We start from the raw sequence: 25,540 nt of genomic DNA on the forward strand, positions 1-25,540 counted from the left end.
CAGAGGTTGCCAGCGAGAAAGTCCAAAACAATGGCATTATTTTCAGTGTGGTTCCTTGTTCAAAGAAAAATGGACCGAGTCCATTCACTTGTGTCATCTAGGTCACCAAATTGCTGGTAAAAAAAAAACAACAAACTTTTAATTGCCTGCAATAATTAAAATTCATAATTCAAAACTACAGTAGCATTTTTATATACCTGCAAAACCAAAATGCTGATCTGGTATCATGGGGAGCTCAATCACCATATCCTGACTCTTAATTTCCCCCTTTTGAAACATCCCACCTACCAGATGTGCCCAGGAGAGTTAAGACAGAAATAACCTCTTCAACTGCACCACTGCTTGACAGACTTCTTATTTGTATTGCTAGGGATCCCCGGTGGATTATGTGGAACTCAGTATTGAATCACTCAGCTCCCGAAGAAATGTGCCTGATTTTCACAAAGTCTCCCTTCTCGCAGCCCTTCCACACTTTTCATCAGCTCAACAGCTGGCTGGAGAACAGCGACGAGAAAAAGAAAAGAAAAGCGAGCGGAAATGTTCTAATCAAAATATTTTCCCCTATTTTTCACACATATGTTGGAGGGAAAGAAAAGAGGAGTTTCTCATTCAATTTATTAGCAGCCCAGAGGTAAAATAAGTGTTTGCTGATAGTTTTTCGTTATATAAACTAAAGACACTTTGGGTCTGTTGGTCTGACTGTGCAGTACAGCAGTTAAATTGACAGATAATCCTCACGCGGAGCCGCTCCAGAGAAGCCCACAGCTCTGCCGATCGGTTTTCCAAGTCGTCTATCCGCCTGGCGGCCAGCCAGCTATTTGGGATAGTTCTCTTACTCCAAATCCTGCGCCGGGCTAATCTGTCATCTCTGTCCGCATTAACCCCTTCAGCCTCCAGGAAAAGTCATCTCGATGCAGAACACAAGGCAGTGTGCAGGAATCAAGACAGGCAAAAATCCCCACCGGCGGTAACAGAAAGGGAAAATTCTGGAGACCAAGGTTTAACTAAGGACAATATTATAATTCCTCAGTCACGATATTATAAGAGAAACCAAATCAATTATATAGATAACCAGACCATAATCTATACGAGCACTAAAGGGAATGATGAGCCACAGTGTGATCTTCCAGCAGGACAAAACCAGCCCCTCTGCCTGGGGTGGAGAAGATACTTCACCTCTGTGTGTATTTATCTAACGCAGTTATTAGAGGAGCTTGATTTTCTTCTGAAGCAACAGGAGATTAGTGTATTTTTGACCGGTGCTCCAACCTGGCACAGACATTCCTCTGTTCCTTATCTTACATGAACTCGACTCTGCCGAACGCGGGGTGACGGCAAACGCTTCCTGCGGAAAGAAGGATCTTAAACCAACGCAACCCCAACACGCTCGCTGCTTTTAACACACACTAAAAGACTGGCACACACAAGTGTTTTTAAAATGTGTACTTTTTAAAGATACCAGCATTGTTTACAAACCTTGTGCATTTAAGAGAATTGTCATTTCCCCTCTCAGCATTGTGTGCCTCCTGCTCTGGGCCTCTCCACTATTATTTCAGGCAGGACTGGTACTCTTATTAAGATTACCTGACACTTCCCATTAGACGATGCCGTCTTCAGTTCCTCAGACCGTTGCCAGATTTCAACCATTCTGTTTGGATCTGTATGTGCCAATTATGTTTCTGCCAAAATAAGTCTAACAGTTTCCCGAAAAAGGTTCAGCAAAAAATATTATACTTTGTTTTGAACCTGTCAAAAATTTCTGGCCAACTTTTCACTGAACTGAGCTAGTGGCCTGTGCGCTGGCTGCTGGATCTGTGTTACTGCCCTTTCGTTTGCCTTCTTAAAATCCAGCTACTGCAGGCATGAATGCACCCAGCAGAAAAGCATCGTTGAAGAGAACAGGGCAGGAGTCCCTTGTTTCACCCATTTTGATTTATCTAAATGGGCCCATGCGTTCTTTGCCACTAATTATTCCAGCCTCCTGCAAAGATACAATTATCAGCTTTGCAGGAGCTCCAGCACTGACAGCTTCTGCACCTGTGTGCTTCACAGAAACCATCTTTTTCCCCACAAGACCCCAATGAAAAAAGGGGCAGCACCACCTCTTTACAGGTGAAGAAGTACAGACGTTTTAAATCAAAAGTATGCAGCCAGCCTCTCAGGTTAGCGAACATTATCGGCATTTCAAATCAACTCTCACCGACTTGTTGGAGGTTGGGGGCTGTACACTGATGTGAGGGGTGCCCAAGGTATCCAAATGGGAAGCAAACATGCAGTGTGACAAGCCCATATAACTAAGTGATTTGCTCAGAATTCTGCTGAAGCTTCACGGCAAAATCCAGTCTCTCTAGACAAAATCCTTCTGTCTTTCCTGCCAGATTTTCCCTTCTCCTCCTGCTGTTCCCCAAATCCTCTCACATCTGCAGAAAATGAGGTCAAGATTCTACAGACAACGGCTTCCTTCCTGATACAGCCCTGATTCAACCCAGAGCTGCTCTGACCTCTACATTCAAAAAGGGAAAAGGGAACAAAGAGGATATAATGTAATTAAAACCTGCATTTGCAAGCAGACAAGGGAAGGGGGTGCTATCTGAAGCTGGACATGTGGCCTTTGCTCAAATGTTTGCATACTTTGAGGGCTTGACTTTGCAACTCTTGTATGCCGTTAGCATAACGTGCATATAACATGCTATGCCTGCTGTGCCAGTAACATTCTGCCCTTCAAAAGTAATAAAAAATATGAGGCACCACCAGGTAAAATCTTCCACTATGTCTACGGGACTTAAGACTCTACTCTTGTACAAAATCCATCCTCTGCAAACCTTACGCTGTCTTCAGCCCGTGCGAAGGCGGCACTTGGCTCCACGAGGCCTCGTTTCTAAATGCTGCCAGGAAATAAAACCTTTTTTCTCTCCCAAACCAGCCCCTGCCTGAAAGTAGTTGTTCCTGTCCCGAGTGCTTCCCTTGCACAAGCGCTACCCACAGAAACCAAGGGTTTGATCCTGCTCCCAGAACACTGCACAGGGATTTTCAAATTCTTGAAAAGCATGGACTCCACAGCGCTCTTAAATGCCTTTCTTGATCTTCTGTAGGGCGCTGCTTGCCCTACAAAGACAGGAGAAAACGGCATTCAGTGGGCACGGGGCCTGGAGAGAAGCTGCAGGAAGCACATTCAGACAGGTAGTTAATTTTGATTTACACTCGGCTTAGAAGCACGTTTCACTTCAAGATGCTGGTATTCCCTGGTGCATTGGAACTTTGTGACATCCTTTGGCACACCTATATATATTTTCATTAATTGGTGATTCACATATAGTAAAGTTCCTCAAAAAGTACAGTTATTTGTTTTCTTAAAGGGAAGGTTCCAGAGAAGCATCACAATTGTTAATAAAAAGACAAAAAGATTTGTTTTTCTTTCCTTGGACAATTACATACCCAGCTTTAATAAACCAAACTCAAAGAGCAGATTTTAGATAGAGCCCCCACTTTAGATAACAGCCGCATATGGCATCCATAAATACGCCCTCACGTGGAATACCACTCAAAACAAAGACAACGCTTGTCCTTAAGTTGTGTTTATGCCACTGCCAATGTGCTCAGCAGGACTCCAGACCAAGTAAGTTCCTCTCACATTGTTCTATTTATTTGGCTAATGCACATCCAGGACAGCACGCTCCCAGTGAGTAAACAGGTCTTGCAAAAAGCCACCGTGTAATCCCGAAAGCATATGCCACCCATGACTCACGTATCTATTACCCAGTTCTGGTACCCAAGCCCATCTTGCTTGGGTGTGTTATCAAAACACAGCTAAGGGAGATTTCCAATGGCATGGAAAAGCCACGTGAAACGGGTTCGTTTCCTCTGCCTCCCAATCGGCAGCGGGCGGCGAGGCAGGAGATGCTATCGGCTGCTCGCTCAATACAGCCCTGAAGAAAAAGGGTCACTGGGCAGAGCCACAGGAACTCGCAAACCTCGCCTTTCTTTTGATCCGTCCTGTACGCACAAATCCCAACTCTCTGTTGACATAGCTTTTTAGTTTTATACTTTTTTTGTTCGATAAAACAAAGTACGCTATGTGACAAAACTAAATTGATGCTTTATAGAGGGTCATTTGTATAAGAGAATCACATTTTAAGTAGTAGAGCTGCCAGCATGGAGATACACTGTTCCCATAACACTCCTTACTACACTTTTTTTCTCTCTGCCTTAAATCAGGGCCCTCTATCATGTTTTGGAAAACAAACACAAATCAAACCAAAATAAAAAATACACCAAACAAACTAAAACCAAAACGAAACCAACACAAACACCACACCAAAACCCCAAAGCTTGTATTTGGTTTGTTACAGCCAATAACTGCAGAGGTCCAATCTGTTTTACATACTACTCCAAATGAACACACACAAAGAAAGCACAAGGGTGTGTGGTTGTATCTTTTTCGCTATTGATGTATTTATCTTCATTTGCAAAGTACACAAAGGCATGAGTCTCAGGTAGTCTGAGAAGTGGCTCAGAGGAGGAAGGGGACACGGAACTGTGGCTCAGAGAAAATTCCAGGAGAACAGACTGTCGCATTGGGACGGTACCCACGTGTCCGTAGCTACTTCTTCACAGCTGCTGCATAATACAGGTTTTCATGGCACATCAGACACAGACAAAACCAGGGAACTTCAAAAAGAAAGTCTGATTACAAGAAATGACAACAATGAACACTGGGCAAGACATTGTTCAACTTCACTTGTAAATGTGAGAGTCGTTTGGTTAAAAGGAATGCATTCTCCTGCTCGCATGGGCAACCATCACTGGTACGAAACACAACTATTTGGGGTTTATTCAGGAGGGGGTCAAGTGCCAATGTACTTATCTCTGACACCTTCAGTCTGTACAATACTTACAATTTATATTAAATATAACAGTGCTTTACTAAAAGCTGATTCCCACAGAAGTAAATCCACTGGTCTGGTTCTCTTTTCACAACGGCGGTCATCCCGTCCTCCATACGGGACACCTGCGGGACAGCACAGGCCTTATGGCACTTTATTGTTCAAGGCTTTTGAGAGGATTTGGGGGATGAGGGGACACGACACAACCCCTCATTGTTTTCCTCTTCTTCACCTGTAGGCAAAGGCACCGCAGGCTCCCGTGATGTACCCCTGCTGATGGGAGCATCGGGTCTGCAGAAGAAGATGTATCCATGCCCAAATGAAATGAGGAACACTGGGGAGCTGGCAAGCACCACGAGCTGAGGGCAGCAACAATTCATAGGCTTGGAAAATTATGTGGGCTTTACCTTTCACACTCCTGTTAACTCCGATTTTCATGAAGTAGGTGGTGTTGCTACAGCAACTGTCATATCACATAATTTCTGCTGTCTCTGTCACAGAGATCATCTTATTTTATCTTAAGCTCAGATATGCAGCTTTTCTTCCTCTATTCTAAAGCCCTCTATATTTTGGATATAAAAAATTACACAAAATAGAGCTGTGCCATATAAATGATATTTTTTAAAAAGGTAACAAAGCTTATAGAACGTTTTTATTTGCTCTTCTTTCACAAATACAGAAGGAATAAAGAAAACGGAACTAACCAGCTTCATGGTGCTCCTGAGTTTCACAAATAAATTAAGAGCTGGTTTCACGATAAAAATGCTTTGTGCCACCTTCAATACTTTCCTCCTACAGAAGCCAGCCCTGTGTTCTGGTGCACTTCTCCAGAAGTAACTCACCTATTCACAGGTCAGAACATCTCGTTTCCTCATGCCCAGGCCGTTTGTGTGGGTACATTCCACATCCTCCACACCCCGCTCGGATGCTGCTGCCCATCCAGGCGCTGTTCAACCCGCACCGCTCACCCGCTCGACCTGCAGCCTGGAAGAAGCACCCACTGAAGCAGAAGTTTCAACCCATCTTGACCTGTTTCAGAAGGTTTTTTCCAAGCTGCTAGGGATGAGGTGGCCGCCCAGCTTTGCAGCTCGCTTGCTCAGTAACCCCAAAATTTGGCTCTACCTCCTTTGCCTCCATTTTGCTGCCTGTATAAGGTCCTTGAGGACTCAACACACAAGCAAAACTCAATAAAATCTTGATGACGAAAAGGGTCTATTAAGGTTTTGTTATTAACATGCATTCCAACTTCTGTACTCACAGATCTTCCTTTAAAAAAAATAAAAAACTAATGTGGAACAGCCGAAATATTCAGTTACAGCCTCAGGCTACTCAGGAAGCTAAAGCAAGCCCTATCTGTCCTCAAAGACTATTGCACAGACCACTCAGCCGCTAGCACAGCTCAGACCACCAGATCAAGCTCTGCTGCAGCCGAAGCTGGTGAGTATTTATATCAGCTGCTTTGTAAGCATTTCCAGTCACTTCCAAACCAAGCAATGCACTCACCCAATTACACTTTGCTTCTCCACAGACAGGTCCTGGACAGATACAAGTCTGCTTGTGTGGATCGAAACTGTGGGCAACTATATCCCATGTACCTGGCTAACGGCTAAATACACAATTTAGATACCAAGTGGCCTTTCAGCTCCCTCAATGACTTTGCAAGCTTCATTTCAGTGCCCCAGTACTTGATGGTTATTCTTTAGCTCATTTCCTAGATAAATGAGTTCTGCGCAATTGTGCTGTGCATGTCTGTCTCCTTCCAACAACTCTTGAAACTGCTGGCCAGTTTCATAGAGATTTGGTAGAGAGGTATCCACATGTATTACTAACACGCTTTGTGAAAATGTAAATGAAAGATCTTAACTCCCTGGCTGGAGGAACCTCCTTACGCATCAGAGAACCCACGGAGATGTTGCTGCTCATGGAACCGATTCCTTGGGCAGGTAGTAAGAAGGAAAAAGTATTCACCAAGTTATTATCTGTTATGTCAGTCAGGAAAGTCATTAAATCCTCTTGTTCTCTACTGGCATTGAGGATGTCTTTTCACCTTACCTCACCCACTCATTTACTATTTCCAGTAATCGCAACCAAAGTTATTTGACAACTGCACTGTGACTTGACAATTTCCACGCAGACACAGCTGGTGTTGATAGCCATTAAAACAGTCATGCACATGCCCTGCCTTAAAAATCAATGGAGAAGACAGTCAGATGTGGACAACCCAGCTGTCTGGTACCATCTGAGCATTTATTTATTCTTATAATATGTAGTGGAAACCAGAACTCTACTAGAAAGAGCTTTTTTATATTATCCGCAGCAGTTACACAAGCAATTTAAGCCTTCCAACCAAGACACAGTAGGAGTGTTCGGGAACCAACAAATTTGCTCTGGTAACAATGAAACATTCATTATGGGGTTTGGGGTGGGGAAGGGTTTGGTTGGAGGGGGAACATTTCCTTTTTTTTTTTTTTCAAAGATTTTGTTAAAATGCAAGACAAAAAGCTAGGTGAGGGACACCGGGTTGGACCCACCGCTAAGACTCAGAGTGCTCTAGATTTATGCTGCGTGTCTCTGCCCACTTGAGGGATACACACTAATGCACAGACCAGTATTTGGAAGATCAGAGATCCCTTCTCTTCCTCCTGACCCCCAGTGCTGTTATCTCAGCGTTACGAATGTCCACAATTACTGAAGCTTGGGGAAGAATGGGTTAAACTCAGCAAAGCAAAAAAAGCCAAGCAAGAGAAACACCTTTTCTCTTTCTGCTTAACCGGATAATTGGTTAGCAGGAACCTGCTTGATGAGTTTCAGCAGCTCCTGGAGATCAGGCAAGGCTGTTTCTGAGCGCTGTTAAAGCTGCCGACTGTATAAACATCTTTAAGCCCCTCGCTAAAGTTGTGTTTTTTGACAACTAAAATTTCCAGCAGGCAACGAAGCAGTTTGTATAACAAAGATCCATCCAAACCCAGCGAAGAGCAGCAAACTGAACTATTTTAGGCAGAATATTTTAAAGATGTTATATACATAAAACTATCATGGTGAGAATAAATAGGTGTTTTTAAAAATGTTTAAGTGAATGAAGAAAGACTAAATAATTCTTCCTGCAATGGAGGGAGCGTAACAGTAAGATTCACATAAATAAATAACACGTTCTGTCTTAGTAATTGAAGGGGCTAAGAAAATTCTAGTCTTGAAGGATCATGTGACAAATCAAAGGGCTTCACTGGATCTGTACAATCCTCTGGGCTTATTACTTGATACCATTTATCTATAATGCAAAAGATTTTACTCAAGTAATAAGTGATTTTGAGTCCAGTTGGCTAAAAAGAAAGTACACAAGGGTTGATTTTCACACAGGGATTATCTTGTCCTGTATCAGATGTGTGTGCAAGCACGTGAGTTAAAAAAAAAGACAAACCCTGTTCAAATCTTGCTGTAAGTTCAAACCAGTCACAACTGTAAAATCACCAAAGCAGCACCTACAGCGAGCAGTGCAAAATGCTGGAAAATATTTACTTAGAACTGTCCCCATTATCATCTTCATTTCTATTTATTCACCTTGATGTTTAACTTAACTGAACGCTGCAGTTGATAAATAGACATGTAAAAATGCTGAGTTTTAACACCAAGAAGCAAGCTCTCCCTTCATGAAGCTCTGTCAGTCGACACCAGGTGAGGGTCTCACCACAGGGCTCATTCTCCCAGGTTCCTTTCTCTCTGAAGATTCAGGAAACACTCAGAGAAAGCATCTGTATAATTATAACCTGAAGAACAACATACAGATTTTGGGAAAATTATATCAGCTTTTGCAAGTATTGATCCGCTCAGACATGACTCGAAGTGTCTGATAAAGTCACCATAAAAACAGACTTCCAGGCTCAGTACTGTCCATATAAAACAAACCAAACAACCCCTCCCCACGCTTCAAGAGGAATATCCCTTCATAAAAACAGGAGCTGCTCCTCCAACACTACTGCTCCCCATCATATTTTGTGCCCCCTCCCCAAGCATTACGTCTTTTTGTACTAATTCTGCATCCAAGGGTGCCCTCAGAGATGTTGGGGTTTCAAACCCAGCGCCAACTTTCCAAAATATGCTGTATTTTGAAAAGCCCGTTTTTGTTTTACAGAGAAATAAATGAGTTTGCATCATAAAGCCTTTATCCCCCCAAACCCAAAGCCTCCCATACAGCAGTTAAAAATCAAATCCAGCTTTATTTTCCTGCATGAGTCAGGCTGCATGCAAACAGCTCAGGGTGGAAAATAGAACCGAAGTAAGAAATCCAGAGAGGGATACTTGTTCTTCTAACAGCACACTCCTATTTTCCCAAGACATTTGCTAATATTTTCATTTTAAAACCAGAGGAAAACCACCCTCTTCCCCCCAAAAGAAGTTTTAAAGATTATAAAGACACACAAGGACACACTTTATTATTTTAACAATTATTGCTATTTTCAGAGCTTCAGCACAGCTACTTCCTTCCATAATTGGACTTCAATCAAACCCCAGCGAAGCTTTTGATCTTGGAAAGAGTAACAACATAGCTCTGTTATCAGCACACGGGGGCAAAGAGTAGGACATCCAGAATTTTTCAATAAAAGAAAGTTAATTGCTTTGACTTGTATTTATCAAAGGTCATGGCCACAAGTTCTGAGTGCACACACATAACGGTGCACACTAAGAAATCCTGCACAGACTGGCCCAAGTAACTGTTGGGATTATGCTATCTGTATGCATCTAAAAAAAAAAAAAAAGAAGAAAAAAAGCAGCAAAACAATGCTAGATTACTATCCAAATATACCCCAGTGGATGTCCTGCCAAATAGCAAATATGTGGCTGTAAGCTCCAAACTGAAATAAAAGCTTGGCCAGAAGCCCAGAGCTTCACTGTATTTTGCTCAGCTAGCCATAGTCTGGCAGAACAGAGTGAACACATTCTCGGCCACGTGACGGAGGAGCCCGTCGGGCCAAGCTGATTTCCTTGTGTTGGTTAAATGTGATCTTCAGACTGTACACACCAGCGGCTTTGGGAAAACGTGAGAAAGTGGGAAACAACAAGCCACAGGCTATAAACTGAAGGGCAGATAGTTAAGGTGTTCGCTTAGACACTAGTGTTGCCAATGCTGTATTTTAATGGTGTGTTAACTGGGCTCGTAGCACGGAGCACATTCGGCAAGGGTGCTGAGCACTGCGTGTTCACCTGGATTTTCACAGGACTTACACATCATCAGCTCCTTCAAGGATGCAGACTCCGAAAAGACCTGACTTGGAAATGGAGCTGTAAATTCTTCATTGTAGAGGATTACAAGAGTGGCTCAAAAATGCTGAATGACTTCAAACTCCATATTCAGGAGAATTAGAAGTACTAAGGCCTCTCAGACGTGGCCCAGTACAGGCAGAGTATGACTGATGGTGATATATAACCTCTACGGCTCTGATTTTGCTGACACTACTTAAATCACCACCAAGTAGCACTCCTGAACAAAGAGAAACATCCATGAAGTGAGACAGAATTCGCCCAAAGGATTCAATCCAAAAAGCATGCAGGATCTAATGGGATAAAAGCTGCCCTGATGCTAAGGTATTATATTTTGAAAGTAGTGATAATGATGTTTTTAAATAAGTGAGTTGGGCAGAGACAAACAGCACCCCTGGCCAGCATCAGAGCTGCACGTGACTTGTGAGAACGTGCTACGCGTGGAAGCAGAAAGAAAAGCCTCAAAATGTGAGACGTCAGAAGTACATCCCGGCTACAGATAAGAGCAACTCGGATGAAGCAGTCATGAGCACATAAGAAAAGTGAGATTTGTTTACTTTTTAAAAGAAATTAATTGATAACTCAGACACGTGCAGCAGCTGGTGAAATCGGAGACACACGAGTGGACAATTACACTTCTAATTCTTTCCCTCTATTTGGCTAATGATTTCTTTTCACGTGTTCAGAACGGCTTCCAGACAGAGACTACCACAGTTTTCAACAATGACTTCAACCATGTTGCCCTGAGAAAACAGAACACATGAGGGAGTTTGGAAAAGGGTTTCCCAAACCTGGTCATGACTCCAGTCCAACAGAAAGAGCAGCCAGGTGCTCACGGTTGTACCAATGTCAGGTCTTGGAGTCTGGACAAGCCATGCCCTGATTTTCCAAGTGCTGAGACACCAACAGCTACGGTGCTTCACATAGACACCAACAGATATGGTGCTTCACACAGACACCAAACTACAGCTGCCCAACATTTGTAACTGAAGGCTTGTGGTTTAACCTCCTCAAAAGCTTGACACACAGACTGACTTTAAATATACCATACTTGTTCCTAATTCTCTCATTTAAATATACAGTTGAGTGATGCAGGTGTTCACAAGGTCAACCTCCTGCTCTATTTTACTCAATTTGTGTTACTCAAAAAATGGCTCAATCACCAGACTACTACCATTTCAGAAAAATCTAATGAACTCTTTTTTTTTAATTAGAGTAAGGCATTGTAACAACATATTGCTAAGTAACATGACACAATCTTGATATGACTTATTAACCTTATCAGTTATTTATGCTCTTCTAAGAAAAGTAATCTTCACTACAGGCAGGGGAATTAACTCCTCATTTTCAATGTACATGTAACGACACTGAGCGCAGTCCCATAGGCAGCTGGTGCCAAAGGCCATGGTGTGGTCAGTCCCTGGTGACTAACTTGCTCGGACACATGTGGTCCTTGGAGAAGTCTGGAAATCAAGAGTGGGAATTAAACAAAGGTACCCGAAGGTATTTGCAGTTTCCCTCGCCAAAGTCTGCACACTTTACTGGTCTCCAGAGCAGCGATCGCCCAGCTCAGCAGGGCTCTGGTTCTGGCCACCTTTCTCTAGCTGCAGGGCCTCTGCTGGAAGTCAGTCCTTACTCCACCCTCACTCTGCCCTAAGCAAAGAGAATTAGGCTACACCATGTGGCCAACCCAGCATATAAAATTAGATTATCTCAGGGTGTATGTAACACAAAAAGATATATATTGCTCTGAAAATTTTCCTTTGACATCCATAGGCCGCTGTGGTGTACTTCAGGCAGCAGTGAGCTCAGCACTTGCAGTTATTTCAGATCTGGATCTGATTTTTTAACTCTTGCAAAGTTAAGCTCAAAGCAACGCCTTAGTTTAGAAAAAGAAACAGGGCAAAGAAAAAGGCAACGTTTCCCATAAACGTTCTCCAACTTAATCCTGAGAAAGCAGGAAAAAACTCGAGTGACTCTTCATATAGCTTTGTTGTTGTTTTAAAGACACTTCATATAGCATAAAGCACTGCCAGACCAAGTGGATGTTTGGGCTTCAGATGAGTGTTACCTTCCCACAAAGGGTATCAAAACGTCTGGATGCTGTGCTGGGAACAGAACATGGGAACACAGAGAGGTTCTAACCCATCTCTAAGTGCCCCAACAAGTCTGTGCGCTCAGGGGTAGAGGGAACGGGAGAGCGCGGGAGCAGCGCTGCCCCGCACTGCGTGTTGTGTCGTTACAGCTTTATCCCGACACACCCATATTTACAGCACACAATGTACTGTACAATTCACAACGCCAAGAAACTCAACATATCTAATCTGGCAGAAAAACAAAGTCATATCAGGTTAATCCAATTCTTAAATTGCACAACTCTGAAAAGCCAATAGGAAAACAAATCTTCTCCCAGCTTCTGCTCCCCCTGTTCCTCCGCCCAGCACACATACCCTGCCACGACCTACTTTTCCTCTGTGAACCCTCAACATTTTTAGCCCACTCTCACTGTTCCTTGTTTCCCATTCACTCCTAACCCACCCCGGTAGCAGAGTGGAAAGTTACACCGACCAGAGGAAGCCGTACAAGGCAGCTTTGTGCGCGGGTCCCCGGCCAAAACGGGCCGAGAGGGATGAATGGCAAGACGCGTACACAAGGTCGCTTGGACACCTGCCCACATGTGATACTGCAATAACTGCGATAAGATAACAGGCCGCAAATTTGAAGCTGGCTGGCTGCAAGGTAGTTTCAAACCGGGCAGCGGAGCTGGGGTGCTGCTGCTGCACAAGGGGAATAACGTACAGCAAGGTTGTGTGAAACTTCAGGAACTTCTCAGGTAAAATAATTGTGCATGACTTTGGAAAGGATCAAGATCGCTCCATTGCCTGGGTTCAGCGCTTTCAAGATTTGCCTACAAACCCTGTAGCTGGTTATCTAACGTATCTTTTTAAATGAAACCTTCCAGTTTCATATAAATCACAAGACTCCGGGAGCTGAGAATTTTAAAGGAAGAATAATGGTGGAGAAATGTTTGTGATACGCTCCCCCAACACGCACTAAATCAATTAAACCTGGTTCCTTGCATATTCGTTTCTCAAAGAGAATTGACATCTCATGGTGTCTAACAGGGTGTCAGCTTTCCCAGAAGCATTTCACACAGATCAAGCATTTTAAAGGTCTTATGTAAATTCTCTGATGTAGGAAATGCACATTTACACTACTGCTCTTCCCGCTCTGTAATATATTTCCATCCTATACACTCATCTATTTTCATGAAATTTTAGGAATACAATTATTCTTCCAGAATCACAAACTCCTTACCACATTTGGTTAACATCAGTGGATATACCCAAAAATCACGAAGCCGGAACACGCAAGAGGCCGCACATACCTAGCATGACTGGATACGGCTTATTTTCATAGCAGATCAGAGTAAGCAACAGAACTGCAAGAGTTACATACAGAAAACAGCCAAATGGCCCACGCTGCAACGAGGGGTCGCAGCTGCAGGGATTACAGACGTCACGAACATCTATATTTCCACTGTGCAGCACAAAGAGGGGCCCGTGGTACGGCTGATTGCTGCAGGGTCCTTCACATTGAGTCAGTTTAACCCTCTCTGTTTTGATGAGGAGCAGGATTTGGTTTTGAGTACTTGGTTCCTGCTTACTAAGCATTAAAAGCCAAACGCGCAGCTGTTTTTTAAGACTTCTTACTGGAATAAGACCTATTTCTGAATGTTGAAATGGCAAGTTTGTAAAAGTGACTAAATTAAGTCACCTCCTCTGTTTCAAAGCAGCTCTCTTGCTTTGAGCCTGTTTCACATCCTGCAGCCTTGAGTAATGTCCTCTTCTACAAGAAGGTTTAGTGCTATTATTTCAGTAACCTTGCTATACTAAAATATTGATTGTGCTCTCAGAGTTCTGCAGGAGTATTCGGTGTTCAGAAGTTTGACAGTATTGTTCCTTCACTTTTTCAAAAGGCAATCTACAGTTTCCTTCCTCGCCTCCATAGAATCTCAAGTTATAAGCAGTTACTAGTGGGACCACATTTAATTTCTGTTTTGAGTGCTTTCACCTGTATTATGATTGCTAAGTTACTAGGTCATCACAAATATACTAGTAGTAACATCCACATACAAGAAGTAGGTAGCCTTGCAGGCGTTTTAGACAAAAAAATTAAGACCCTGCCATTGCCACACAAAGCAATGGATCTTGCTATGGACAGAGAACCCATTTCATTCATTTGTTTATTAAATTCAGGAGTACCAACTAGTTCTGTAATGAATTACTTAATCTTTGACCTATTGTCCACAGCCATGTTCCAGAACAAGGAATTTATAGCAAGCTGAGCTCCCTAAGGCTAATTGGAAAAGAACTCTTTTTTTGTTAAGCCATTCTCCATCCTCAACAAGTCTTTTACAAACTACCCATTTTTGCCTCTCTGCTTATACACCTACATATCTAAGGATGACTCTTTGTTACAGATGAGTCGTTGCTGTAGTTCACTCTAGCATCTGCTTGTAGTAAATGCATGCTAATACAGCAATCTGTGGGTTTCTGTCAAGTTTTGTTTCAGCAATAATCTAGATTTGTGTTGCAGTTAATAAGGAGCTGAGTTTTCTAGGACTCTAATGCAATTTGGATTTTTTTATTTCCTCCTACAAAGGGCCATACACCAAAACACAAGCAAAGAGCTGTAAGATCCTCAATGATTGTTTTCATTAAATGGCAAATAATAGGAACAAGAGAATACCACCAGTAAGATGAAGAGCTGAAGCTGTTTCTCTCAAAGCTGGGCAGAGAACCCCGAAGCAAGAGTGTGCCACATCACAAGAGCTAAGCCATGGGGTTGGATGGTGTACAATGAAAATCTGGGCCAAATTTAGCCCTAGCAAGATTTAGTTCAGAGGATGGGACTGGGAAGAACAACTCTACAACAGCTTTAAGTGTGTCAGAAATTTGACAGGTTGAACAATAACTTGTATTTGTTTAAAACTTGATGGATAGCAACTCGGTTATGCAAAGCTGAAGTGCTATGGAGAGCCTTAGGAGAAAAGAAAATAAAACAAACAAAAAAACCCCACAAAAAGTTGCGACACAGGCTGCCTCACCTACCTGTGTCAGCTCTCCCCCCTTGGGCGAAGCTCTCAGGACCACAACAGCTTCTTCAATGCCATTTGGTCATTAAAAAAAAGGCGATACAAGCTACAAAATCTGTTTGTCGTGCATTCACTTTGACACAGTTGTGCATTTTACATTCATGTTCTATACCAACTCATTATGTATAATTTACTCCATTAAATGGAGTAGATTTGAGACATAAGTAAGTGGTTTTTTTCGGAGCTTTCGTTATCTACTTAATGTAGAACAAATCAAACCACGGTTTTTCTGGAATACAACTTAGTTGAAATAACCTTTTCTGATCATCGCAGTCTTCTGTGGAATTCAGACAAAATACTGAAAATATATATTACTTGTTATAAAAGAAAGACTTTAAAAAAAAAAGGAAACTTATGATCATGTTTTTGTGATATAAATACTAAACAGCTCCATGAGGGCAACCAAGCTTCTGATTTCATAATGCTCTCAAGTCCTCTTTACCAGATATGACTCTGTCCTTTCATCCTGAGAAAGCTTCACTGGTGCACCAAGAGCTGTAAACCCCCCTTTAAAAAAAAAAAAAACCCAAAATCTAGACTGATGAACGACAAGAGCACAGGTGGTGACATTTTGCTGCTCCACCTCGGAGCTGATGGAGAGCGGTCAACACGCTGGCTGCCTGCTGAGCAACCCTGAAATCAGTGAGACCGCATGAGGAGTGAAGGACTCATTGCTGAGACTAATTGGGCAGAATCTGGCCACTGCCAGCTCCCACAATGGCCAATCTGCTGTCATACTAATATGCAGAGATTGAACAATTTAATGTGTTTCCAAGTAGCTTTGTCTAATCAGATAACACTAATGTCTGCTTCGTACACATCTCCTGATGAGGTCTTCTCTCAACTATAACATTGTTTTATGAACTTCAGGGTGTACTAATCTAATCACTGCACTAGAGAATAATTCAAACGCTCTCCAACACACTTAAAGATGTTGAGCAAGGCTGTGGCGAAGACGCTGTAATTTTTCGAGGTAACTACAACAAGTCCAACACTCAGACATCCTTGAAATGTCTTTCTAAGGGTACAAAAACCCTACTTGTTCCTCTTCCTAGCAGCAGACAGCCCTTACTTGCCTGAGTAGGTCTGTGTGGAAAGCACTATTCCAGATGAGAAATGAAGACTCAGGCCAGGTATATTTTTTAAAGTATAGCATAAAACCCAAGATGTTTCATGCTCTTTACTGTTTGAACTCTGAATTCACTTCAAGTTCTTTCATGCAGTCAAGCAATTACTTAACCAATAATCAACGTGTAACAGTGAATATTAAAATCAGATCTCTTGAAGGAGAGACAGCGTTCTTGTTTCTAGCACTAACAAGCCTTGTGTGTTCAGCACTTTTCTCCGTTATCATGTGACAGGCTATTTTTAATATTTGCCTGAACATATCTTGCATCTTCCTTTGATCCAGAAAGCAGTTCCGTGCGGCTTGTCTGCATATTGCATTTCCCTCACCGCTGTGCTCCAGAGGCGCAGCTTTTCCATTTCCCTGCAATTTGGGCATCAGCTGGCGGCGGCGAGAGCGCAGAGCCGTGCGTGCTGCTCCAGCACAAGCCGCACAGGGCACGGCCACGTGCCTGCAGCACATGGTCATGCAGGCAACCACCACCCGGAGCCTCACGTGAGAGTCAATGTGAAGAGCAGCTCTCAGTACCAGCCTGCATGACGGTTTAGCCGGTCATTCCCATGCCGTCACGTGGGAGAGCGGAGGTCAGGAAATTCCCAGCTCCTCTCGGGGCTGGAGGTAAGAGTGCTTGGACTCTAAGAGAGGGAGCTCACGCTGCAGCTCACACAACACCTAGTAACTGCTGGTAAACAGTGATTAAAGCTTAGGAGAGGATTCCAGCTGGGAATGCTGCCCTTCACGCTGCAAAGGCTGCGCTGGAAGAGGAGGTCATGTTAAGAAACACGGGGGAAGGACGGCTGCAATGAAGGGAGTGTTGTGCACACACCCTTTTGTGGGCTGCCCCCTTCACCCCGCCAGCCCCAGAATGCAGCCGAGAGGCTGGATGGAGCAATAACCACCTCTCCCAGTTGGCTGCTGCGCCTGTCACAAACAGGAGTTAAACAAAAATGCTGAAAACGACCCAATCACACCTTGTGTCAGTTATTACAATTCAGTATCCATGTAAGAATTAAAAGGTAATGATACTGCGCTCTAGATGAAATAGCTGAATAAATAAAACATGGCATTTAATAAAATCTTCGCTTCAAATGGAAACAGTTTTCAGCTTTTTGATTAATGTACACCTACTTTTTTTTTTCATTGTAAGTAAAGACTTGCAGATATTGCATATGTGTGTATTTCCACAGCAGATTACAAAGCTGCTTTTTTTGCCTTCCCCCACCCCATTAAATAATCTTGTGCAGACCCTTTGCAAGCAGTCTAAAGCACCCAGCCGTCTAGGCAACACCGACTGAAAACCACTGTCACAGGAACACAAAGACTGAGTTTATTCAAAGCCTCCGACAGCCCCGCTCCCCTCATGGAGCACAGCGGTGACCAAACGTGGGCTGTCACCTGTCAGCAGCATCCCTGTGACACGGCCCTGCATCCCAGGCTTTGGTGGCAAACAGAAGATTCAGATCTAACCCACAAAATCCCAAAAACCTTCTAATTAAGGTCTTCCACCAGACACTTCTGAATTCTAATCCACTCTGTTCAAACCCTTCACCCATTCATCCAAACAAGGGCTACACAGGGAAAAGAGCCAGGTAAAAGCAACCACCAACTGGTTACCTGCAAAATATGAACCTCCTTTTATGTACAAAGAGCTACAAACCCATTCAATTTCCTTAAAGGACTACACAGTTAAATGGAGATTTACATTCCACCAAAAGAACTGGCAAAAGACAACACAAAGTCTGCAACCAATGAAGAACCATGAAAAAGTGTTTGCACTAACAGGTTACTTTGAAAGCTCACTTGATAAAACCTGTTTTTCTGAGGGAGACTACAGATTTCAACCAACTAATCAGCACCCAATACAGGGAGATAAAAGAAGTTTTAAATATATCTACACATCAAAATGAATGGTGGTCTGCAGTGCTAAAAATAAAAAATAGTATTGTAAAACAAAACCATTATTTTTAGAAAGAAATAACATCAGACTCCAATCTTGCAACCACCATCACCCTGTGTCCTTCCGCTTCAAAAGAAAACCAGTATTTGCTGTATGTACATTCCCAAACTAGAAGTTTATGGGAAAGCAGGTGCTTGCTTTATTCTTTGCTGTGGTCTAGAGAACAGATGATGAACAGAGCCTGAACATTCTCCCATCGACCAGACAATCTGAGCTGGAAATATAGAATTAAGTTAATTTTACAATGAACCTTTTTTTTTGTTGTTATTTACCTTAAAACACAAAAATCAGTGAGGAATTTGTAATGTCACGTTTACTGTCAGGGTCAGTGCAGCTTTGCCGTGCCTGATGACACTTCTCAGTGAATGCCAACGCAGATCTCCAGATCTCTCATAGACATGGTATGAAAAGCATATTTGGGCAATACCTTCAGCTTCTGAAGACAGCTAAGGCTTGTATATCAACACACACACAAAATTAAATCTTATACCACTCTCCTACAGACCCTCTCTGCCCAAGACAGACCCTGTACGTACACGAGTCACCCCCGGTGTTCCACGTGTGCATCCTCCCCCCGAAGCACATGGGGGGACAGGAGCTGGGACCGACCGCACGTGACGCGGATGCTCAACACGGTGGAGCCACTTACAGCAGGAACAGCACAGATCGGCGTCCACAAGCTACACGGGCTCCCAGTGTCAGACTACATTCAGGGGAATATTTTTAGGAGAATTACTATAACTTAAAAAATTCTGTTTTCCTAAAAATAGTTAAGATCACAAGGAATTATTTTTTATTGAAATGGTATACTATTTCTTCTTGGGTTTATTACGATAAAACAAATCACGACAGCCACGCATACCAGAACAGTGCCTCACACCAATTAAAAGAAAACCCTTTCTTCATGTGACAGTTTAAAAAAATCTATTTTAAAAGTCTGAAGATATATTAACCAAAAGGTTCCATTATAATAATTTTAACATTTACCTCCAGACTAACTTTCGTATTTCAAAGAAGCACATTAGCCTTAGCACTTTTGACCACAAATTACCCGTTTAACTTTTACTAAAAATTTGGGGTTTTGCAATATACACTCTCTTATTTTAAAACCTGCTCAAATGCAAGACTCTAAGATGATCTTCTCTTCAAAACAGATTGTCAAAGTACATGACAGCACAACATTTCAACAAGCAGATGATAAACCAGACTACTGTTAATTAAGTCATAGTACCTATCTGTAGTGGGGCTGGGGGGAGAGAAAACATTTTAAGAAAAAGAATGACCTTCCTTTTAAAAAACTCATTTAATCAAGAAATTGTATTATTCATAAGGCAAGATGGCATGAGGGAAAGAATACCTGAAAAATTAGATGTTTTTATCCTACCCCAAGAGACATGATTTCTTTTACAACAATAAAAATGTGTATAGCATTTCTGGTGAAAAAGGTTTGTAACCCTGAGCTGCAAACAGCTCGGGAAAAACTGAAAATAAAATCAATGAGTTGAAAAGTCATGTGGACAGCTGATTACAAATAACTTCTGACAGGTGATCATTAGAAGCCTGGCTCACAACCAGGCTCCTCTGAAAGAAAGAATGAGGACAAATTATCTGCTTTTAATTTTATGTGTGCATATGCAACAGAAAATGGGGAAGCATATACGCACTATTTTAAAAAAACAAGGGATTTTATGTTCTACTCTTGCCAACTCCAAATATATTTTGACTTTGGATATACTTGTAAATGCCTAGTTAATTGCGAAAAGCCTTGAAACTGAAACACAAACCAAAGTCAAGTCCACATAAAGTAAAAGTAAACGAAATCCACGATTAAACACACACTCCTGACTTGGGGCCAAAGAGTTTGTTGACAGGTTTGGGGTGTTTTATTTCTTTTTAATGAGAAAGGAATGTTGCAGACTTGTAAGACTTTTCTATTCCATCCTGCTCCACAGCTTTTGTCCTTCTATTTATTTGTTTTGCCTCCTTATCATACGATTCTGACAATGACTTCGCACGCTGAGCGTGGCAAAGGATCAAGCAGAAGGGACAGGAGTGGTTTCCTGCTCCCTAGAGCACACTTTGCTCTAGCAAACCTTGTGTGAGCAGAAGAGCAAATAAGTCACCCTTGGTCTTTGTTTTCTCTTTTTCTTTTTTTTTTTTTAAAAAAAAAGAAAAAAAAGGCAAAGCTTGTTTTCCAAACTTCAGTGTTGACACTATTCCGCTGACTGTGATCTCAGCCCTGCTGGTGTCAAGCCAGAGCAGTTATTCTGGATTCGTACTAGTGTCTCTAAAGGGATGATTTCAAGAGCTAATAAACTAATAGAAGACTTCCACTGACATCAAACGGGTTTGAAGAATGCATTACAGCCAGAACTTGGACTCTCAGATGTTTTCTTTGCCTTCAGCTTAAGGTGACTATAGATGTAATTTATCAACTCGGGTCAGAGCTACGCTCAGTTTATGCTAATTTAAGCAAGATTATAATGCAGCTCCAAAATTTAGTTTCTGCCTCATGTACTGTGGCAAATTTTACTTTGCTCAATAGAGAATAAAATGATGGCCCAAGTTTCAAACAGGAAGCATAGTCTTTAACTTTTAACTTCAAAACAATTACCAAATCCTGTGTTCTCATACCAAATATTGGCCAAAGGAATATTCTCTTTTATGATCCTTCTCCCTGTTCATTTAACATCAAGGCACCTACGCATGACTATTCCATTTGTGGTTTTTTTACATGCTAGCAGCTAGGCTACCAAGGAAGAAAAGAAGGTAGCAAGTTTCCTTGGAATTCCCACAGTTTCCTTACAAAATTTAAAGAAGAATCCCAGTGGAACAACTTTGCAATAACTTTACCTATTATTTTTATTTTTTGGAGTGTGACTTGAATCATACTGGCCCTCTCTAAGCTGCCTGTCAACCCTACAGGGAGAAGTAATGATTTGCACTGGGGAGGAGGGCTGGTGTGAAAATCCACAGGAGGTTCTGAGGGCTGATTTACCTGGTCTGACGGGGCTCTGCATGCAGTTCTGCGACACCATGCCTGGATGGACTGAAGTAGAAGCCCTGCTGCTGAGGTCCATGACAGAAGGTGATGCTGAGGTAGCTTGCTGGAGACCTGACTGGTGCGGGCTATGCTCATGCTGGTTCGGACTGGGCGGAATGCCATTTTCTGAGAGGAATTCTTCCAGGTCCATGTATTCCAACTGGAAAGTGTCTCCATCGTATGGCAGTGTCTTGTCCCATAATGTTGGGCCCAAGAAAGCTGACTGAGGGACTGTGGTACTGGTGCTGTCATCGTCTAACTTCTTCTCTTTGTCTTTTTCTTTTCCGAATGCTTAAACGAAACACATAAGAAAGATGTAAGAGCTGAGTAATTAAAATACTAGCCAGCATTACTTCAATTATTTCCCCTGCGCTCTCATTCGTAAGAAACAAATATTCCATAAAAATAACTCATTTGATGCATTCCACTCGGTAGAGAAAGGTCATGCCAACTGAGCACCTTCGCTGGATCCAGCTGTGTTTTTGAGATTTTTCCACTATTTTTAGTTAACAATTGCCCCTTGCATGGCTTTGAATGTCAGTTGCAATAAGTACTCAACAGACTTAAAGTGAGTACACTGAAGTTAAAAGCAAACTAGAAGAGGTTGCTGTATACTGTTGAAAAGGAACAGCATTAACCTAAAATGCCCCTAGTTTATTAACCTGTCATACCTCTAAATTAAGGTCCCAGTCTTGCTAGTCCTTACACAAGTAAAGTAGGCCTCAAATGCAGGGCTTCCTAACATTACAACAGTGATGTCTGACAGAATATGTATTTTAAACTGCAGAAGAGCTAATAAAAAATCCAAAAGTAGAAGCAAAGCAAAAAAAAAAAAAAACAAAAACAAACAAGTTAAAATGATGCTTCCTACTCTTTCCCACAATATCCAGCAATTTCAACAGTCATTTTTTTTGAGGTTATCACTTAGTTTCTCTACGGGATTTGCGAGAATCTGAACCAACAGAACTTTCCATCGACTATCGTGCCTTCTTAACGTTTTGTTTTCAACCACCCTGGCGAAATCCAGCGAGCGGCTTCGCGATGAAACGCCGCAGACACAACCCCCTCGGCTCTGCAAGAGCTCGCACAGGGTTTTCCTCCCAACGTGCATCTGATTCATGAGAAATATGAGGTGCAATTATGTCCGCACTACCCAGAAAAGTTTCAACTTTCTGCCGTTTAAACGCTTTTCAGTTTCACGGGGGCGGGTTTGGAGGAGGAAGGTTCGTTCCCGGCCGGTGGCCCCGATGAGCGGCTGCGGCGGGACCCGGGGGCTTCGCCCCGCTCGGGCCCCCCTGCCGAGCCCCGGGGACATCGCGCCCCGCCAGCTGGTTGTTCAGCGGCCGCAGCCCTCACCCTCCTCCCGGTGGAAAACCGAGCGCCTTCCGTTAGGTCAGGCCGCCTGCGCCCATCGCTTAATTCCCGCACCGAAATCCTCCCGTTACTTAATCCCCTCGGGGGCGGAGGGGGGTCGGAGAGAGGGGAAAAGGGAAAGCGAGGCGGCGGTGCTGGGGGGACGGCAGGACGGGGGCCGCCATTTCGGGGCGCCTGGGCTGGGAGGGGGCGCGCAGGGGGCCTGGGGGAGCGAGGGCTGCCCGGGGAAGCCTCACCGTCTTCGTGAGCGAGCGGCAGCTTGAGCGGGTTTTCCAGCAGGGACTTGAGCACCCCGTAGGTGGGAGGTAGGAAGGTGGGGTTCAGCGGGAGCGGCCGCGACATGGTGGGCTTTCCCTCGGGGCAGCTGCGCGGCAGCGGTTCCGTCCCCTTCCTCTCGCAAGCGCCGCTACGGAGCGCGGTGAAGCGGGCGCTGAGCCGAGCCGAGCCGAGCCGAGCCCCGCTGGCGAGGGGGCGCCTGGAGGCCGCCGGAGCCAGGAGCAGGACAGGCCGCTCCGCCGCGCAGCTCCGCACCGCTCCGCTCTGCACCGCCGCTCCCGCCGCCGGCTCTGCGCCGCGCGCCTCACCCGCGCGCCCATGTGCAGGCGCTGCCGGCGCTGACGTCACCGCAGCGCGGCCCCGCCATTGGCTCGGAGGGCGCGGCGAACAGCCCCGACCCCCCGCCTCGCCCCGCCCCGCCCCGCCCCGCGCCCCCCCTCCGGGCCCGGTAACGGTAACGGCCGCGGCACCGGCCCGTGCGCGCGGTGTGTGGTGGGAGCGGGGGGAGAACGCGATCGTGTCGCTGCCCCCGCCCGCGGGGAACCGTCTCCCCGGTAACCGGGAGGAATGTTAATGATGGTGAATGCTTGACCCCGCTCGGTGCACCCAAGCGTGAGGGCAGTGGGGAGCGCGGCGGGCCTGAGGGAGCCGGGCCGGGCCGGGCCGCTGTGCGAGGGGCGGCGGGGGAACTTCCATCCGCCTGAGCAAACCGGTCACTGGGCTTGTGAGTGGCCAGTTCGAGCCCCAGCAGAGCTGTCGCACCCCGGGCTCCGTACGCAGATCCTGTCACCTGTTACCGGAATAACCAGCGGGCCAGGGCTGCCACCGCTGCACGGTTCGTGTCGGCCGGGACTCCCCTCTCCTCTCCCGAAGATCCCCGGTGCAAGTCCAGCTGACTCTGTACCCGCCTGGGCCTCCAGTCACCCCCAGGATCCAGCCCTGCCCGCACACACCGCCCCACACCTGCTCTCTTGCTGCAGGAACTTCCACCTTCCAGGTGCTTGTAGGCACTTGTATCCCCCCGCTTTTTCTTCTCCTTTTTTTTTTTTTTGTTGGGTGGCATTTTGCAAAGCTTTACCATCCATATTTAGTTGTTAATTTTCCTTCAAAAGTCAGTTCTTTTACTGTTAACAAATATAAATACTCACTGTAAGTAAATAAAGGTAAATTATGTGTATAGACTTCCAGTTGGAGTGCCCAGTAATTAGAAATAAAAGCCGTCTGAGGAACAGAAGTCTGCCCTTAACAGTTATGTTCTCCCCTTATCTATGATTGTGTGCACTGACTCGCGTCTGGTCAAACGATGCGACTAAAACAAGCAACTAATCAAACTCCAAAGTGCATCCAGATCAATAAAACTGTACTGGCACAAGCCAGACCTGAGGACCAGCAGTTGCAATGGCCGGGCCCTTCAGAGCGTGACCGCAGCAGCACGGCAGTTTTTCAGTCACCTAACCAGAAAAAAACACTAGATTATTAAATGATCACACACATAGCAACGTCGCCTCTGATGGCCAAACTGCTGGTGACTGGAAACCTTTAATTACAGAGGTACAGGGAGACCTAAAGATACAAAGACATAAAGATGAAGGCACCGATTGGCATTCCATATGTAGATGCGGTACAGAATGTTTTCTCTATGCAGTATAAGGAAAAAAAGAGATACGTTGGGGAGATTTAGCAACAAAGAGTAACCAGAATAGAACATGTAAAACTAATTGGGATATTGGGAAACACCATTAACAAATGAGATTAGTGTGAGATGTAATAAAAGCTCAGTTTGAGCAGAGCTACTTATGTTTTTATGGTTATTGACCATTGTAAACAAAATATAAGCAACAGAAAGAAACAGCATTTTTAGTGCAGCAGAATGACATGAAAACCAGTTACACCACTTGACATTGAACAGGCTGAATTATGTTTAGATCTGTACAAGTGTGGAACAAACTGAAGCAACCAGATATCAAGGACCATGTACAATTACAAACCCTGCGTTCCCTGGCATGTATTTGTAGCTTCACATTCACCCAGAAAACGTTTTATGGCTTGTGAAGGACTAAGACACCTACTTAGTTTTGTATAGAAAATATCTTGATTGGTCCCCAAATAAAAAACCACAAACCTCAGCCAATGTCTCTGCCCCTGCTGTTTTTAATCACGAAATTTGATCAGTTATATGGCCCAAAGATCCTAGTTTTTTTTCCAAGTACATGAGATTATGCCATTCCCCCCCCTTTTTTAAAGTAATTCTTATCTTTAGCAAGGACAATTTGAAAACACGCTTTTAAACTCAAAAAGCCTTTACATTTTTAAGAGGTTCCTTCTACCTACAGGCCAAGCACACCAGGATCACACAGACCATAGCCCAGGCCCTGGCAGCTGAGCCGGGGTTACTCTGGGCCCGATCTACCAAGCCCGGTTTTGCACTGCTCTGCACACAAAAGGCCTTTGCTGAACGCACAGCTGT

General features: G+C 44.0%; 1 protein-coding gene across 1 annotated transcript in view; it reads right to left on the minus strand.

Annotated features, from left to right (window-relative positions):
• The window catches only part of HLF (HLF transcription factor, PAR bZIP family member), a 34,051-nt gene extending 10,681 nt beyond the window's left edge, over positions 1-23,370 (minus strand). Inside the window, exons 1-2 of the mRNA XM_065034779.1 lie at positions 23,034-23,370; positions 21,379-21,714 (exon numbers count right to left, since the gene is read on the minus strand). Of these exons, the coding sequence (XP_064890851.1) occupies positions 21,379-21,714; positions 23,034-23,139 (442 nt within the window). The 5' untranslated portion in view covers positions 23,140-23,370. The remainder of the gene's footprint in view (positions 1-21,378; positions 21,715-23,033) is intronic.
• Between the last annotated feature and the right edge of the window lie 2,170 nt (positions 23,371-25,540).

This window comes from Columba livia, chromosome 18 (assembly GCF_036013475.1).
Source record: "Columba livia isolate bColLiv1 breed racing homer chromosome 18, bColLiv1.pat.W.v2, whole genome shotgun sequence".
Lineage (NCBI taxonomy): Eukaryota > Metazoa > Chordata > Aves > Columbiformes > Columbidae > Columba > Columba livia.